The 16,127-nt window shown below is 39.4% G+C and overlaps 2 protein-coding genes across 2 annotated transcripts; both read left to right on the top strand.

Annotated features, from left to right (window-relative positions):
- Positions 1-2,570: 2,570 nt before the first annotated feature.
- LOC131336542 (uncharacterized) lies at positions 2,571-8,602 on the top strand. The gene is made up of 2 exons (XM_058372418.1): positions 2,571-3,063; positions 7,887-8,602. The coding sequence occupies exons 1-2, from the start codon at positions 2,707-2,709 to the stop codon at positions 8,397-8,399; spliced, it is 870 nt and encodes a 289-aa protein (XP_058228401.1). The 5' UTR covers positions 2,571-2,706; the 3' UTR covers positions 8,400-8,602.
- A 2,471-nt stretch (positions 8,603-11,073) lies between these two features.
- On the top strand, positions 11,074-13,578 carry LOC131336521 (BAG family molecular chaperone regulator 8, chloroplastic). The gene is made up of 2 exons (XM_058372397.1): positions 11,074-11,740; positions 12,307-13,578. Exons 1-2 carry the CDS (start codon positions 11,156-11,158, stop codon positions 13,072-13,074), a joined length of 1,353 nt encoding a protein of 450 aa, XP_058228380.1. The 5' UTR covers positions 11,074-11,155; the 3' UTR covers positions 13,075-13,578.
- Positions 13,579-16,127: the final 2,549 nt, after the last annotated feature.

Genomic DNA, 16,127 nt, shown 5'->3' with positions numbered 1-16,127 from the left:
TTTCCTGAATTGTAAGTTTCATATTTGTATGGTTGGTTTTACCTTGATTCAGTGTTTGCCAAAAATCTGAGCATTGAGAATTCTCAAATTTTCATTCCAAACCTCGAAGCGAATTTTAGAGCATCTTGTTGTTACGAAGGTCCTTTCAAGATTATGGACCTTCAAGATTAATAGGCATATTAGTGCAGTAGAGAGTTGATTTTTGGCTCAAATTCACAATCACCAACATCCAACCACCTCCGTTATTGTGAGCACGCGCCCAACTATCACCTACCTTTTCTAAGTGGAAGAAGAATGTAGAAAGGCTCTTTTGGGCTTATAAAAAGCGATGTAATCTCAGCATTTTAGAGCAGGAGAGGAAAGACGGAGCATGAGGGTAGAAACTAGAAAGTGAGCATTGAGGGCTCCTTCGGCGAGGATTCGGCAAGAGAGGGAGGGTGGTGTGAAGCAAGGGTAGCGGAGAGAAGGCAAGAGAAGTGTGTGTGAGAGAGAAAAATATAGTGAGATTGGGTGATCAAATGATGATTTGGTACTCCCATGTAAAAACTTATATTTCTCACATAGTGAAACACTCTCCGATTGTCCCGTGGATGTACCCAATTGAAAAATCACGTAACAACACTGTTTTTTTGTTTTATGTGTGGTTCATCTCGGGCACAACATTGAGTTGATTACTAGCCCAAAGAAGCCGAATTTTGACAAATTGATTCAATTCTCAATTACCCCTTTACGTACGAATTCATTTTAATGTTTAGTTAACACTTTTAAGTTAACAGGTGTTTCCTTTTCACTGCAAAATCCTCAACCTTAACTTCCTGAAGAAAGACTTGTGCGAAGCTTAGGTGGTGCCGAGCTAAACCCACTTAACAACTGCAATTATGCTATGTGAGAGCATAAATGGAAGCAACATAATGCAAATGCTACTACCATATTTTTAAATAAATGAAAGTGTCGGATTCAATTTACACGCACCTCGAGAATATTTTAAATTAATCTCACCATATGTCCAAATGCTAGTACTATTATGTGTACCATTAGGTATGTTTTTTTCCATAGAAAAATTATACTTACACACATAACCCTCAAACACGAACGATTACAGGTAACGACGAGGGTGCACTGATGGTGCACGGGGCCTACTTTTGAGTCTCACACAAATGATTCGACTCGTTTATTAATTTTAAAATAAATTTCAAATTGCCTCGTGAAGAATCATTCCAAGCGGATAACCGCCAGTACTTGATCTAACGTGTCAAATTTTCATCCTATGAGACCCGGAAGTGAACCCCGTGCACCGAACTCTGCACTATCCATGCACCTTGTTTGGTAGGAGTACTACCCATATAATTATGGTTACCCTTCTATTTTGACAGTTTTGAGGTTGAGGCCACCATATAACACTTTTCTTTTCCATGTCATTATGTGTGGACTGCAGAGTCTGCCAAAAGGGCAAAAAAGAAACGAGTAGAATTGGTCCCACTTTTTAGGTCCCCACAAAATTATTTGAGAAAATTATCAAAACTTCCCGCAAGGTTTTTATAAATTATAGATTCTCCACTCACGTTTGAGAAATTACAAATTATTTCCTGTTGCATAATAAATTACTCCTGTCGTGATGTTACTGATGTAGCTGCTAAGAAATTCGTCAAAATAGGTCTAACATAATAAAATCCTAATTATAATGGACCACAGTATCCTATTATAGCATGTGGAAGGCGGTAGAGGTGAAAAAGTAGCCTCACCTCTACTCTACAGCCTTTCACAAAGCTATACAAAAAGTCAATTTTGTTGATTATAAAGGTGGTTTTGGACCAATTAGTCAAATTGGTCTGTCTTTATTCAAAAAAAATTGCATTTATTAGTTTTGCGATAAATTTTTGTAGATTATTGATTTTTCTCGGCAAGAGATATCGGAAAAGTAAAAAATTATGATCAAATTTTAAAATTTTTTAAATAAAGACAAAAAAAGTCTGATTTTTTTTTAAAAAAAACTTATTTTTGTCTTTATTAAAAATGATAAGTTTCGATCATAGTTTTTTACTCTTCTAATTTCCCTCGTTGAGACGAATCAATAATTTACAAAAGTTTAAAGCAAAACTAATAAATATGATTTTTTTTAATAAAGACAAACCAATAAGCCACTCCAAAATCTTCCTAATTAAGATTTGATGACTTCAGGCTAATTTCATCCAATTTTATAGCCACTACATGGCCCTACATCATGACAAGGGAGTAATTTGTTAAAGTAGTATGTAAAAAGGGTATTTGGTAATTTTGCAAATGTTGGGGGTAATATGCAATTTTCACAAACCTCTGGGATGGTTTCGCAAAGTGGCTAAAATTGAAGGAAATGATTTCGTCACTCTCTTTTTTGTTAACGTCACTCTTCTGCAAGTATATTTTTATATTAAAAATACACTTGCAAGGAAGTGACATTAACAAAAAAATAAGTAGCAAAATCAGCAGTCAAATTGAAGTGTCAAAATCAATTTTCAAATAAAAAAGGAACAAATTCCATTGGGCTCGAAGCCTGCATGTATTCAGAACTGGGCCTTCTTTATTGATGGAAGTTCCACCAACGTTGTCCGCTTCACTGCAGCGGCTCCTCCTTTCCAAACAATTGGGAGCTGTAGTGAGAGAAAATCCTCTCTCTCTCTCTCTCACGGTAACCGAAAGTCCGAAACAAGAACCAACAGGTAGAGTGAAATGCAACAGCACGCATCCCAAAACCCTAACCCACTTCCCCTATACACCCTCTCCAATCATCTCTACACCAACCACTACCCCTCCCACTACCAACCCCCAAGTCCTAGCCCTAACCCTAACCCATCAATTGATCCTCGTCAACCCCATTACACCGCTGGGCCTGCCGTTTATCCATACGCTTCTGTTAGCTCGTTGCCACAAATCCATGGTGGTGGTGGTGTTGGGTTCGAAGCCTACCAGACCCATGTGGCCTATCCTCATCACCAGACGTCGGCAGTTCCATCTGGGTACTATCAGGACCCGAATTGGTCGGCGAATGGGGTGATTCCGCATTACGGGTCAACTCGTTATGCGACTGTAAGTGATTGGTTTGTTGTTTTGAATAGTTATTTTTACCTCACTGTTCTGGTTATTTAGATTGCCCTTTTGGTTTTAATTGAGAGTAGAAAGAAAATGAGAGGAAAAGATGGTAAATTTTGAATGAAATTGAGGAATGCTTGACGATCGTAGTTATGTTACTGCGTCACATGTTCTACGCTGATCCATATTGGGTTTGTGCGTCTGTGTTGTATTTCCATATCTTCTGACTGCCACTCAGGTAACCTTCTTGGGTTGTGTTGGTTGAAAGAATTTGAAAGTAGATTCTTAGGATGTTTAGACAAAATGCTTGTTTGGATTGAGAGATTTCAAGAGGATGGAATAGAAATGGAGGGAGAAGTGTTTCTTTCGCATGTTTGGTTGATTAAAATGGCAAGAGAGGGTGAGAAATGGGGAGAATGAGAAACCCCTTACTTGCCCGTTTCGTTTCTCACCAGTTGTGGCGAGATTCCGTGAGAAAGGAACCGAGTTGCCAATTTTAACCCCTCAGTCTTCTTTGTCTTCTTCGTGCATCCGTCGGGCCCGCTGGAAACCCTAGGTCTCTTCTTCGTCCGTCGGTGCCATTGTCTTCTTCATCTTCTTCATAAGTCGTTGTATACAGGAGACTTTGAAAACTTCTGCTATCTTTCTCGTCCTTTCTCTTCCACTTACTTCAAAAGTTTTGTGAAAAGGAAGACGACAAAGACAAATTTGCTCAAATCTGCTCAAATTTGGGTAAGTTTACCGTAAATCTGCCGTAAGTTACACAAATCTGCAGATTTGGGTCTGGTCAAATCTGCTCCGGAAATGGTGGTGGTGAAGACGAAGATAAAAAGGAAAGGTTATTTTGGTAAAAACTTACATGACACTCTCTTTTCTTTTCTCCCCTTTATTTTGTCCATCCAAACGAGATGGTGAGAAACCACACTCCTTTCTTTTCTTTTCTCACTAATAGGGGAAATCACACCCTTTTCTTTTCTTTTCTCACCTAGGTAGCCAAAGGGGTAGATACTACCAGGCTACGGCTGACCGAATGAAATGAATTCCCTTTGTCGGGTCTGTTGAATGAGAACCTAGCCAAATAATGAGTTCTTCCTAGGAGGCCGATATGGTGAGGTTGATTGGGTTTATCTTTTAAGATCTTATGTTTAGATTATGATACTATTAATCCCATCACGATGATCTGCAGAGTAGTTGGCCTTTGATCCCAAAATGTTTTCGTTAGATTATGTTATTAAAATTTTAGAACTTCCATGCTTGGATCTGTTTGAGCTGAGAATTTGATGGTTTTCATTAAAGGTTACGACGTGAACTGAGGATTGAACTTTTCTGGACAACTAGAGTCTATTATCCAATATGAGGTGAACAACTAGAGTCTATCATTGAATCTAATTTCTCATCTTCTGAAGAAAATGTGAGCGCATAATCTTCAATAGCGTTGGAGCTCTCTATAATTGTTGCACCCGCTAGTTTCTCCTTTGCCTTGTCCGCCTTGTGCTTTGGGCACTATTTGATTATATGACTCTTTGTTACAATAATAGCAACTCCATTTGTAACCCTGGGCAAACGATCCAATTGACTTAGAACCACCCCACCCTCTGTTGTCCAGCCTCTGACATTACCCTCTTTTGATGCAATCATGGCCCGTCTCAATAGGTCCTTAACAATGAAATCATATTGTCTTCAAATGTGGTTGAGAGTAATTCACTGCTTGGTTTTGATACACATGGTATAAAAGCAAATTGGAGTCAAGTAAGGTGGCTTTCTCTTGGTGAGGGAAGAAAAGTGGTATGACCATATTTAGCCCATGGGAGCTAGGGATGGATAGAGTTTGGGAGCACATGTTGATAGAAATATTGAGAGTGTAAGGAAGAAGAAGATGGAGAAAAAAGTTCTACGTTTCTTCATTGGGTGTTCATTTTTTTCATTGTAAACACTTTCAATATATTAAACTCTCCGTGCCCTGTGGACACATGCAACTAGGTGCTGAACCACATAATTCTTTGTGTTCTTCTTTTTCTTTGTGTATGCTTAATTCTTGTAAGAGAACCAAAATTCCTAACAGTTGGCTTATTTCTGAGTGAGAAGCCAATTAGATACTATCCTGTTTTACTTGGTGAGTCAACAGCTTTGTCAAGGCTCCAGGCTAACCAGCTGCAGAAATTTTATATCTAGTCACCTGAGCTATTGTTAGATTTGCTCGGCCTTTAGGAGGGGAAGACTGATTGATGTCCTTGTCTACTAGTAAATCTCTCTATTGAAAAACTAGTTTCTGGATTATACTTCAATGTTCTAAAAGTGAAGATAGACAATTCATGCCTTGATTTGGAGAAACTCTCCTCCATCTATCCTCCAGTTTCGCACATCTTCAACTAAGGGTGATCAGTTTGTATTCTAACTCCACGATCGTGGGTGTTGTTTTGAGTGCATAGCCAGTTAGCCATTTCAGACATGTCCTATATTTTTGTCTTTCCAATGTTGTTTTGGCAAAATATACTTCTTTCCATTTCTTCACGGTCAAATATTTTGGTCTAGATTTCGATAAGAGGAAAGCTGCAGCATTGCTTTCTCGTTTGAGGGTTTTCACTTGATGACAAATTGTGGGTACATGCTTTTTCATCATATCATGTAAGTCCATGTCATAAGCTCGTTGCCTCATGCCTCCACATGCCAGCCTCTAAGGTGATGCCTGGATCTCTGGTATGGAAACACGTCTTATTGTGAACCTTAGAGGACATTGCCGTGCATGATAGCAGTATCCGTTTTGGAAACTAGAGGGTGTTTGTTCTGTTGCATATGATGTGATTTTGTTGTGAGATGAATTATTGATTGGCCTCAGCAAAATGGATATCACAAGTCCTGTAGCTTCTACTTTCTTGTCCTCTCCTGTTATTGGAGTTTCATTTGCATCCTTTCTCTATTGCCAATGTAAGGATTTATATGTGAAACGTTTAGGTAAATATTCTTGGAGAATGCCATCTGCTCCAATCGCCAATCCAAGTTAAATTTACCAGGTAAGCATAGTCGGGGAGCCAGTTTCTATGAGATGGCACATTTCAAGCAGTTCCATTGTTTTAGGATGCTGCCCTGGTCTCTCATCCACCTTAATATTTAACCCATTGTAGCTTCACATGATCACAGGACCCTACACAAGCTCGTGTTTGTAGATGTGCTAAGATGTATGATTAAGTTAAGAATATTTTGGATAACCAATAGAGCAACCAAATCGCTTCTTCTTCCAAGTAAATCATCCTTGTGATGTGTCTACCAGTTTCATGCAGTTTAGGATTTATCCTTTTTTCCTCATCAATGATACTAGATGACATGGTATCATGATCATTTCTGTTGAGGCTTTCTCTATGAGCTGCTATGTGACATTTATTTCCACATTCATTGACACAGTGTTTGGGTGGATGGTTTGGATGATAAGCAAAGGAATTTTTTTTATTTTCCTTATCCTTCACTTGGGAGTTGTGAGTGGAAGGAAAAGATAGTGTGGAGAGTGAAGCTATTGCTAACCTCCGGGGCCACATTTCTTCCCGTTAGGTTAACTTATCATACTTTAGGCTTATTACCCTTCCCACTCACAAAATAAACAGCAATTTCGGTCATCATTAAACAAACAATGGGAGGGAAAGTTACTCCCCTTTGTTCTTTCTTTGCATTTTCATCTAAACTAGAGGAGAGGCACAACACATAATTTTCTGGCCTTTCTATCCCTCAGGATATGTGATATCCTCTCCCCGTTTCTCCTAAACTCGACCAAATTCTTATGTCCTCGTTCATCAAATAATGTTTTGCTGTAGCTTGGAGAAATCTATTCTTGGTGTCTTAGTCTTTTAGATGGGCATTGAATGTACGACCGATGTCTGCCTAATCATGAAATGTGCACCGATGCCATGTCCTGGTTCTACTGCTTCCACCAACATGCATCTACCCATCAAAGCATGTGAGCCTATACACTGAACATCTCTCAGTCCTTCTTAGTTTTGATTGTACTCTACACTTGTGCTGATCCCAATTCCCCCCCCCCCCCCCCCCCCACCAAATCTATGTACTAAAAATACCAGCCACTGCAATATTCTCTGTAACAGTGATTGGGACTATACACATGCTGATCTCAAAATTTGACCCAAAAAAACTATGTACTATACATACCAGCCAGTGGTGCCACAACAATACTCTCCATATAGCAATGGTCTACAATTTTCTCATTCAATGCATTACCTACAAGATTTAAGGGACAATTGAAATGCCAGATCAGACATTGACATACACATGCATCTCTGTTTCTATAAGAAGCCAAATATTGGGGCTTTTAGCATGAACATCTCACACCTGAAAGCCTACTCGCTAGCTTCTGTATCATTAGTTCAGAAGAATATGGATTTAAAATCAAGACTGGTGTTGCTCTGTTTATAGAGAAGTTTATGAAATAGTGGTGTTTGTATGTACGCGTTGGAACTATGAATCAGGTTTGGGCTGGCCAAAAATTTGTTTGAGTTGTCGGGAATTTTATCCATAATAGGGCGATTAGGGTATGTGCAACATTACCTGTTTGCCTAGGCAACCCATTTAATGGTCAATGTAATGTGGGAACGATGATAAGGAATAGAGAAAATCCTGAGCAAACAAAACTTCATGAAAACCACATACAGATCATCTTTCATCCAATTCCTTTTCTGTACTCATCAGTTACTTTACGAACCTTCTCATGGGGAACAAATATAGAGAGAAAATTGGTTTTCCTTACTCTTTTTGTATGCGTCATCGCATTTGCATATTGTGCTTAATTCATAACCTATCCTCCACTTCCTTTGCAGGGCATATCGATCCCTCCAAATGGGCCGGTGCAGTTGGTGCCCGCAAAAGCAAACTCAACATCGTGGCCTAATCCACAGCCACGAGGTAATAACAAAACTTGGAAGAGGGTCCCACATAAAACAAAGGTCGTACAATCTGTATGGTGTGAGGTTTGCAAGGTTGAGTGTGACACCAAGGATGTTCTCAACAAGCATAAATCAGGTAAGAAGCACAAGAGGAATATGGACAAACTGAAAGAAGCAGCTGCGCCACACCATGTTGCTTCAGATAATCCAGTGATTGGGCCACAAGAAAATCCTGCTGGGAAGGGGAAAGGTAGAAGAAAGGCAGACGTATCGGTGGAGGATTTTGAAGCAAAGAGGCGGAAGGTATTGGAAGGTGGGGCAGCCGCGGATGCTGTTAGGACGTGCGCGATATGCAAAGTGGTTTGTAATAGTGAAGTTGTTTTCAAGTATCACATTGAAGGACAGAAACATCTTGCCATGATGAAGAGGCATGCACTCGGTTTGTAGTAGTCACCGCCGCCTAAAATACGCGAGGAGATTGTAAGCACAATTTAAGTTTTCAAGCTATATTCGCGCGTTTCTCTTTTTCGTCGTTTCATTTCTGGTTGTTCAGGTCTTGATATTGGCCTATTGTAAGGTATCCATTGAGAAGAGATGGAATTGCTGTTGATAAAAAACTTGCTTTGTGAATTGTGAAAGGAACTTATGTAGATGGCTCCTCCATGCATAACCCCTGCCCATTTTTTAGGGGAAGCCACTGCCATGGAAAACTGTGGCTGCAACATGAAACACTGTTTATTTCTCAATGTATAGCAATGTTCATAATAATGCAATTTTTTCAAGAAAAAATTCAAACTTTTTTCACAAATTAAAAATACTCATTGATATATAGTAAGTTGTTGAAGAACTTTTGACTTTTTCTTGCAAAAATTGTACAATATTATTTTTAACGCTCCGTTTTGCGGACTAGACAAAGAATTTGGGACGGAGGGAATAGTATACTTATTATACATGGTCTTTGATCGATAGATCTCAATTGGTTTTGTTAGACAAATTTATCAAAATTGCAAATTGAAAACTATTCTTTATAGAAACATATTTCAAAATTGAAAAAATAAATTGGACGGAGATAACATGTGATATGTACTTCAATAATGAGAATAGTGATTGGATCTTTATTTTGATTAAAAAAAAAATTTTGGTTCATTAATTATTTTATTTTTTTGTCAGTGGGTCCACAGTTGGGCCTCCTCATACACCAAGTGGGATCGATTTTTTTATTTTTATTTTTATATTTTTTGGGTGAAAAGCGTCCATGAATAGGTGGTATTTTCCAGTATTCTGTTTCATAACCATAATGGGACATGAGAAAAGGCATCTTATAATCCTGTCATTGCCATTTCCTTCACGTGTCAGTGTCACGTGCGTCCACAGAAACCACTGTTTACAGAAAAACTACACTGTCAGTTTCTATAGTTTAAGGAAAATATTAGTCACTGCCCACCAAGCAATGAATAATATCCAACTTGAAAAGTGTATTGACTTCTGTGAATAGTTTGTAGATATCTGCAAAAATACATGGATATTTGTAAAATATGTATTGAAATTTTAACTATTTTCGTCTTTATGAATCCATTATTAGATGTCAGTTGTCAATATGCTAAATTCAATAGGATTTTGTACACCAAAAGAATCACATGTGACTCACAGGACCAAGTATTTACCATAAAGCTATAGGGACCGATCGGTTTCTATCAAAATCGTATCGACGGCCGCGTCGGGCCATCTTCGACCATCGGACGGTCGATCCGAGCCGTCCAAAAATTCTATAAAAAAAAAAAGAGAAGGCCTACGCGGGAATCAATAACATCCGATATGTGTATGGTGCTTAATCCAAACACTATATACATGAAAAATAGGGTGTTTGGATCAAACATCCTATACATATCGGATGACGTTGACTCCCGCGTAGGCCCCCTCGTATTTTTTTTTATAAAATTTTTGGACGGCTCAGATCGATCGTCTGGTAGTCGGAGTCGGCCCGACACGACCATTGGTACGATTTCGGTAGGGAACCGATCGGTCCCTATTGCAGAACTCAAGTATTTATACGGACGCAAAGTCAAATATTTTCACAACTCCATCAAAAGAAACAAAGTTAATTAACACCGTCCGTCCTTATATTTATACAGGTCTTCACTCTGATTCGTTGAATTTGAGAGATACCAAATCTTGATCGCATGACCTTGCACATGACACAAAAAGAGTACGTGCCAGCACAAGGAAATTCAGCGAATTTTAAACGTGCCTTCGGTTTGAAATTACATTAAGAGAAAGACAATACACTGGGGTAAAATTCATCAAATTAGTACATATGGGGGAATTTTAAAGGTACTTCTCAAACTATAAGGACCATCTATGTGATATCGAATATCCATACGAGTCTCTTCAGTCTTCACCAGATAGGTAGTACGTCTACAAGCCTCCCGTAGGCCGTAACCCGAGATATTCTATGGTACATCATTTGGGGTACAACATTTTCGATCAAGTCCCAATCGATATTTGAATTTGATCCCAACCGATTTTGTAAGTATTACAAATATTTTAAACAAATTGAACAATTTCGACCATTTACATGGGGCCTCGAGGTGGGTCTCATATAACACGTTTTGTATGGTGTATCTTCAATCAAGCTTTTACACATATTTGATTGAACTAATTTTTATAGTAATTTTTTAAAAATATTTTAAACAAATTAAATGATTTTGACCATTCATATGACATTAGAAACGCTGGAGACACATCTCTTGATCACTCTCTAAACGCTCCTCTCTTATAAGTGGTGGGCTTCACACATCTGCGAACTCCACTGCTCGTGAGAAATGAGTGTTTGGAAAGTAGCTGAGAGACAAGCTCCACTGCTTGTAAAAGAGAAATATCTGGGGAGTGGTTGAAAGGCGTGTTTGTAGCATAATTGATAAGAAACCTCGAAGTGGATCCCACACAATACTAATGTATGGTGTATCCGCTAGGCATATTTGAGTCGTCTAATGCGATTTTGGATGGCTCCGATTTGGAGAGAGAAAGAGAAGGGGTGATGGGAAAAAAAAGGTTTCAATCTAAGATGTCTAAAAATGCATCGAACGGCTCGAGAGTACATAATATTTTATCTCTAACCGGAGGATCGAAGTCTATCCCTTTCAACCCAAACCCTCAAAAGACAAGGAAACCCCACCTCACTCGGCTGCCAAGATCCCCTTCCCATGGCCTCCCACCAGCACCACCAGCACCACCACTGCCCGCCGCCCGCCGCCGCCGCCACCTCCTATTGTTGCTGCCACTACTCCACTTACTACACCCCTCCTCCACCACCAGACCCACATCTCCACTCCCCACCCTCTCATTTCCACCACCACCCCCCTCCACCACAACCCCACCACCACTCTCCCCACCTCAACCCACTTCACGATCCCTTCCCCCACCACAACCCTCACCAGACCCCACATCACCCACCACAGCAAACCCACCGAGACTTTCAACCCACCGTCTCTTCCCTCCTCCGCCGCATCGCCACCCTCGAATCCTCCCTCCTCCGCCGCCAGTACTCTTTTAACTCGAACCCACCGTCTTCTCGTTCCCTCCGCGACGCCGCCGCACGTACCATCCAAACCCACTTCAGAGCGTTCCTTGTTCGCAGATCCCGAACACTACGGCAGCTCAAAGACCTCGCCGCCGTCAAATCAGCTCTCAACGCCCTCAAAACGTCGTTAAATCAGGACACCCAGTTTGATTCTCAGGCGATCTCTCGCCGCGCCGCGAACTTGCTCCTCAAACTGGACTCTATCCAGGTAATAACTATCATCCTTTTATAACCCATTGCGTGCATTTTATATAGACCTATGCGTAAAGGAACTGATCCAAGTTTTAGATTTTTTTTGCAATTATCTTATCAGTGTTCTTAAACAATTTTGAAGGGTGGTTCCATAGCCCCTTTGGATTGAGGCATTTTAAGAAAAGAAAAGAAAAGAAAGAATTAGAGTGTCTTGCCAAATCACTCGTTTGGATTGAGTTATTTGGTGAGAAACGGAGAGAATGGTACAAAAATGATACTTTTTAAAGGAATTAATCGAAGATTAGATTTTTGCAGTTATCTTATCAGCGTTTTTAAACAATTTTGAAGTGTGGTCCATGGCCCCTTTGGATTTAGGGATTTGAAGAAAAGAAAAGGAAGGATTAGAGTCTCTTTCCAAATCACTCATTTGGATTGAGTAATTTGGTGAGAAATGGAGAGGAAGAGAACAAAAATGATACTTTTTGATTGGCTCCTTCCCTTTTGTTATCACACCATTTCTCAAGATCCAAAGGGGCTAAGTTGTGTTACCTTATGGGAGATCTGAGGTGGGTTTGATTGCAGGGTGGTGATCCGATGATTAGGGATGGGAAAAGATCAATTATCAGAGAGATTATTCGATTTATGGAGTTAATTGACGAGGTAGCGGTCAAAAGATGTGAAATTTCGAGTCTAGCATTGAAGAATACAAGATACAGAAGGACTGGTGGTAACAAGATTAGGGTTATGTATGCTGATGAGAGAGTTTTGGGGGAGAAAAAATCGGGCGGCCGCGTTGAGAAAATTCATGGGTTTTCTGTGGATTCCGATTATGATCGTGATGATGAAGAAGGCATCGAGGTTGAAAACCCTAGAATTCCTGTCAATGGTAAGGCTGGTTATTCCCACAATAGAAATGGGGGGTTTGTGAAGACCCCAGCCAAAGTTAAGAAAAGTGTGAGCTTTGCGGAAAATGGGAATGTTTACAATGTTTTTACAACTACCCGTGAACCAATTTCAACGGGAGATACTAATAGCAGTGACGGGAGTGATTCAGCTGATAATGAGATAGAGATTTTGGACAATCTCTGTAGAGGGGTTGAGGAAATTAGGGTTTTACCCAAGGGGAATGAGGCTGATGAAGAAGTGAATTCGGAGGATGGAGGGTCCCCTCAAAGTAGTGATGGCGGAAGAAACCCTAGAAGGAATTTGAGAGATGAAGATAGCTATGAAGTTATTGGACACTATCAGGGCGAAAATGAGGAGTTCACATTTTCTACTCCCCATCCTGTGAAGATGGAATCTAGAGCTGATTTGATGAAGAACAGGAAGTCTCTTAAAATAGTTGAATAATTGATGGGGGAAAAAATCCTAGAAGGAATTTGAGAGCGGGAGACATATATGGGATGAGTGGACACTATCGGTACGAAAATGAGGATTTTTTTCGTTTTGCGCTCTGAAGCATGTGATACATAGCGTTTAGACTGGGAGGATCTCCTCCAGTTTTTATGGACTAGTTCAGATCATTTGAGTCTAGTGGGCCGGGACCAAAGTGTTTTCTCTGCAATGAACCAAACTGGTCCAAAGAATTGGAGGGTATCATCGGTCTTCACAGGTGTTTGGTTTCGACTAATGCAAACCTTTTCTGCGGCTGTTGGGTTTGAAAAGTAAGTTGTTCTGTTACGCAATTTGTGTTCCGAATTGTTTCTTTTGCAAATCTTGTACTAACTTGTAACCTTTCCACGAAAGGTTTGTTTGTGTGATTGATGGGTGACCTGTTCCTTTAGGGTGGGTTTTGATGTCATTTGAATCTTGGATATCTGCAGTTCCAATGTTTTTCCCACTTTTCCCCCTTCATCTGCAATTTGTGTTCTGAGCCCTGACGGTGTCCAAGCATTGCGTGCTTTGAAGCTAAGTCGGACTTTAAAACTGTGTATGTCTATTACTGCTGCTGATAAGGCACCCAACACACATTTCACCAATCGCCATGCGATTAGATTTTGAAAACAACCACTGAGATCTGAAATGCAGGTTTAGGTAATCCCTCGTGAGTTGTTAAGGTTCTAGTTCTGTGTAATTTTTTTGTCGATACCAATATTTACGTGTTTTCAAGCATCAATGTGAGCGTACATAAATGGGTGTCGCGAATGAAGATCCTCTCATGTGATTATAATTCGCATATGATTTTTCATGTAATACTCCATAAAAGTGAGACCTGCGATGGTTCCGTCTGGTGATCTATGCTATTTGTTTTCAAGGTCTCAATATGCACTTCTTGCGAAAGATTAAAATAGATTGGCTGTTGATTTCTATTCGAACAAACGAACCACCACGTTTGTCTCAAAGAAATAGATTATCAAATCTCTGACCATCTATTCTTCTTAAAACAAATACAGTACTATTCAATGAAGCCTTCAATGTTGTCTGATCGGCTTGATTTTTGCTATGAACGATATATACATGGAAGGTTACAAACTTAACGACTTGAATCATTAAATACTTCAATATAACCTTATTGGGTCTCCGTTCATTTATGTCACATAAGTCATAAATCGAACCACGCCACATCTTCGTCTCGCATCTTGTCCTGAACCACGTCACATCTTTGTCTCACGTCTTCGTCTCAAACCACACCACATCTTCGTCTCGCGTCTCGTCTCAAACCTCTCTCGACGGCACAAAATGAGGGCACAAGGAAATCAAAGAATATAGTAGGTTAATTTTGGATTTTGATACTTTAATAGTCGAGCTGCGTTTATCACAACTGCTTTTAATTTAGCAAAAAAATAAATAAATACAGTTTTGAAGGTACTGATGGAGGCTTTAAAATTCTCCCCCTGTAGTTGGATTGTTGCTCCCCCTTTGCCTCTCCAGAAGGAAGTTTCTTTGCAAGTCTTTTAGGCATTTTTGCGGATAAGGGAAAAAATAAAAATCAGATTGGGACAGTATAACCTGTAGAGAGTGAAATTATATAGCCCACTTGTAGGGTAATTTGCAAACTAATCGGTTCTTATCACGATGATAAAAAATCGATTACGCATACTGAGAGATTGCGAGAAGACTTGTAGTACTTTTGATTCGATTTTATAGTGGACTGGTATGACTCCCGTAGTTTTTTCTCGCGTTGAGATTTTCCACGTAAATCTTGTGTTCTTTTTTTTTTGTTTGTTACACACTATTTCTGTTTGCTTGCGCTTTCTGTGATCCTAGTTTCTAAGATCCGTAGGGCGTTAAGAGTTGAACAAGGAATTCGATTCCTAGTATGCGCACTACAGGAACCTCTCGTTCGGCTATGTGACCAGCTTTACAATGAGTTAGGCCTGTCAATGGGTCGGATCCGATTCGAAATTATTGGATCCGAATCGAATCCGGCCCATTAACAGACCTACAATGAGCAATCCACTGATGAAAGTTTTCTTTCAAACCTGCCTCCTATTTTTTTGTTTGAGAGGTACAAGGCATGTGCATTGCCTTTTTCAATACAACATATGCTCTTAGGTGGGTCGGCACAGTGGACTCTGTTTTTTTTTTTTTTTTTTTTTTTAAGCCTGAACGCAGATTTTTGTAATCCCTCGTGAGTTGTTTTTATATTGATAATAAAAAGAAAAGAAAAAAAAGAGTCAAATACAAATTACACGGTTCATAGGCTTGAACAGTTGCAACAAAGGATCCTCATGAGTTGTTAAGGCTCATCGTTCAATGAAACTTTTTGTCGATACCAATATCATGCGTTCTCACTTATCAAACATCAATGTGAGCAAAGATAAATCAGTGTTGTGTAAAAACAAACAAATCATATCTTCTTGTACCATCCCAAGAAAATAAAAAAAAAAATCATATATTCTCGTGCGATGACTACTTGTATGGTTTTTACGGGATAAAAAAATAGAACCTACCACTGTCTCATTTTATGATATGTACTTCTATGTTTCGACAAATACTGTCCATGCCTTGTACCATGGGTATGTACCATTCTTTTCTATTGAAAAATCGATGTATACAGTATTATTAATATATATATATATATAAAAAAAAGAGGGATTTTATCATCGACGTCTATTTGCAAGTTGATTTGCCATTGATGTCTGTTCGACTCAATTCACATTTGTCTCAAAATAAATAAACGGTCACACTCTGAATATCTATTTCAGATAAGCCTGATTCACATTGCTTTCATGTGACCATTTCTGTGCTTGCATAGTATTTGTTTCGCAGAGAGGTGGACGGTGCACCAACATTATATTAAAAGCTGTTTCATGGCAAAAATTAGGGAAAACCTAATGCTACGTTTTCTCCAGAATGGCATGATTGATGGCCCACAAAATGCCAAACCTCAATTGGACATGAAATATAAATAAACAAAACCTCATTTCACCTTGTTGAGTCTTAAATGGTCTAATTTTTTT

Source organism: Rhododendron vialii, chromosome 8a (assembly GCF_030253575.1).
Source record: "Rhododendron vialii isolate Sample 1 chromosome 8a, ASM3025357v1".
Taxonomy (NCBI): Eukaryota; Viridiplantae; Streptophyta; class Magnoliopsida; order Ericales; family Ericaceae; genus Rhododendron; species Rhododendron vialii.
Note: the sequence above shows the minus strand (reverse complement) of the source record. Positions and strands in the feature narration are given on the sequence as shown.

Excerpts from the sequence above, each read along its gene's own strand:
- LOC131336542 (XM_058372418.1), top strand. The coding sequence starts at position 2,707 with ATGCAACAGCACGCATCCCAAAACCCTAACCCACTTCCCCTATACACC. Across the intron at positions 3,064-7,886 it reads GGTCAACTCGTTATGCGACT|GGCATATCGATCCCTCCAAA; the intron begins GTAAGTGATTGG and ends CTTCCTTTGCAG.
- LOC131336521 (XM_058372397.1), top strand. The coding sequence starts at position 11,156 with ATGGCCTCCCACCAGCACCACCAGCACCACCACTGCCCGCCGCCCGCC. Across the intron at positions 11,741-12,306 it reads TCAAACTGGACTCTATCCAG|GGTGGTGATCCGATGATTAG; the intron begins GTAATAACTATC and ends GTTTGATTGCAG.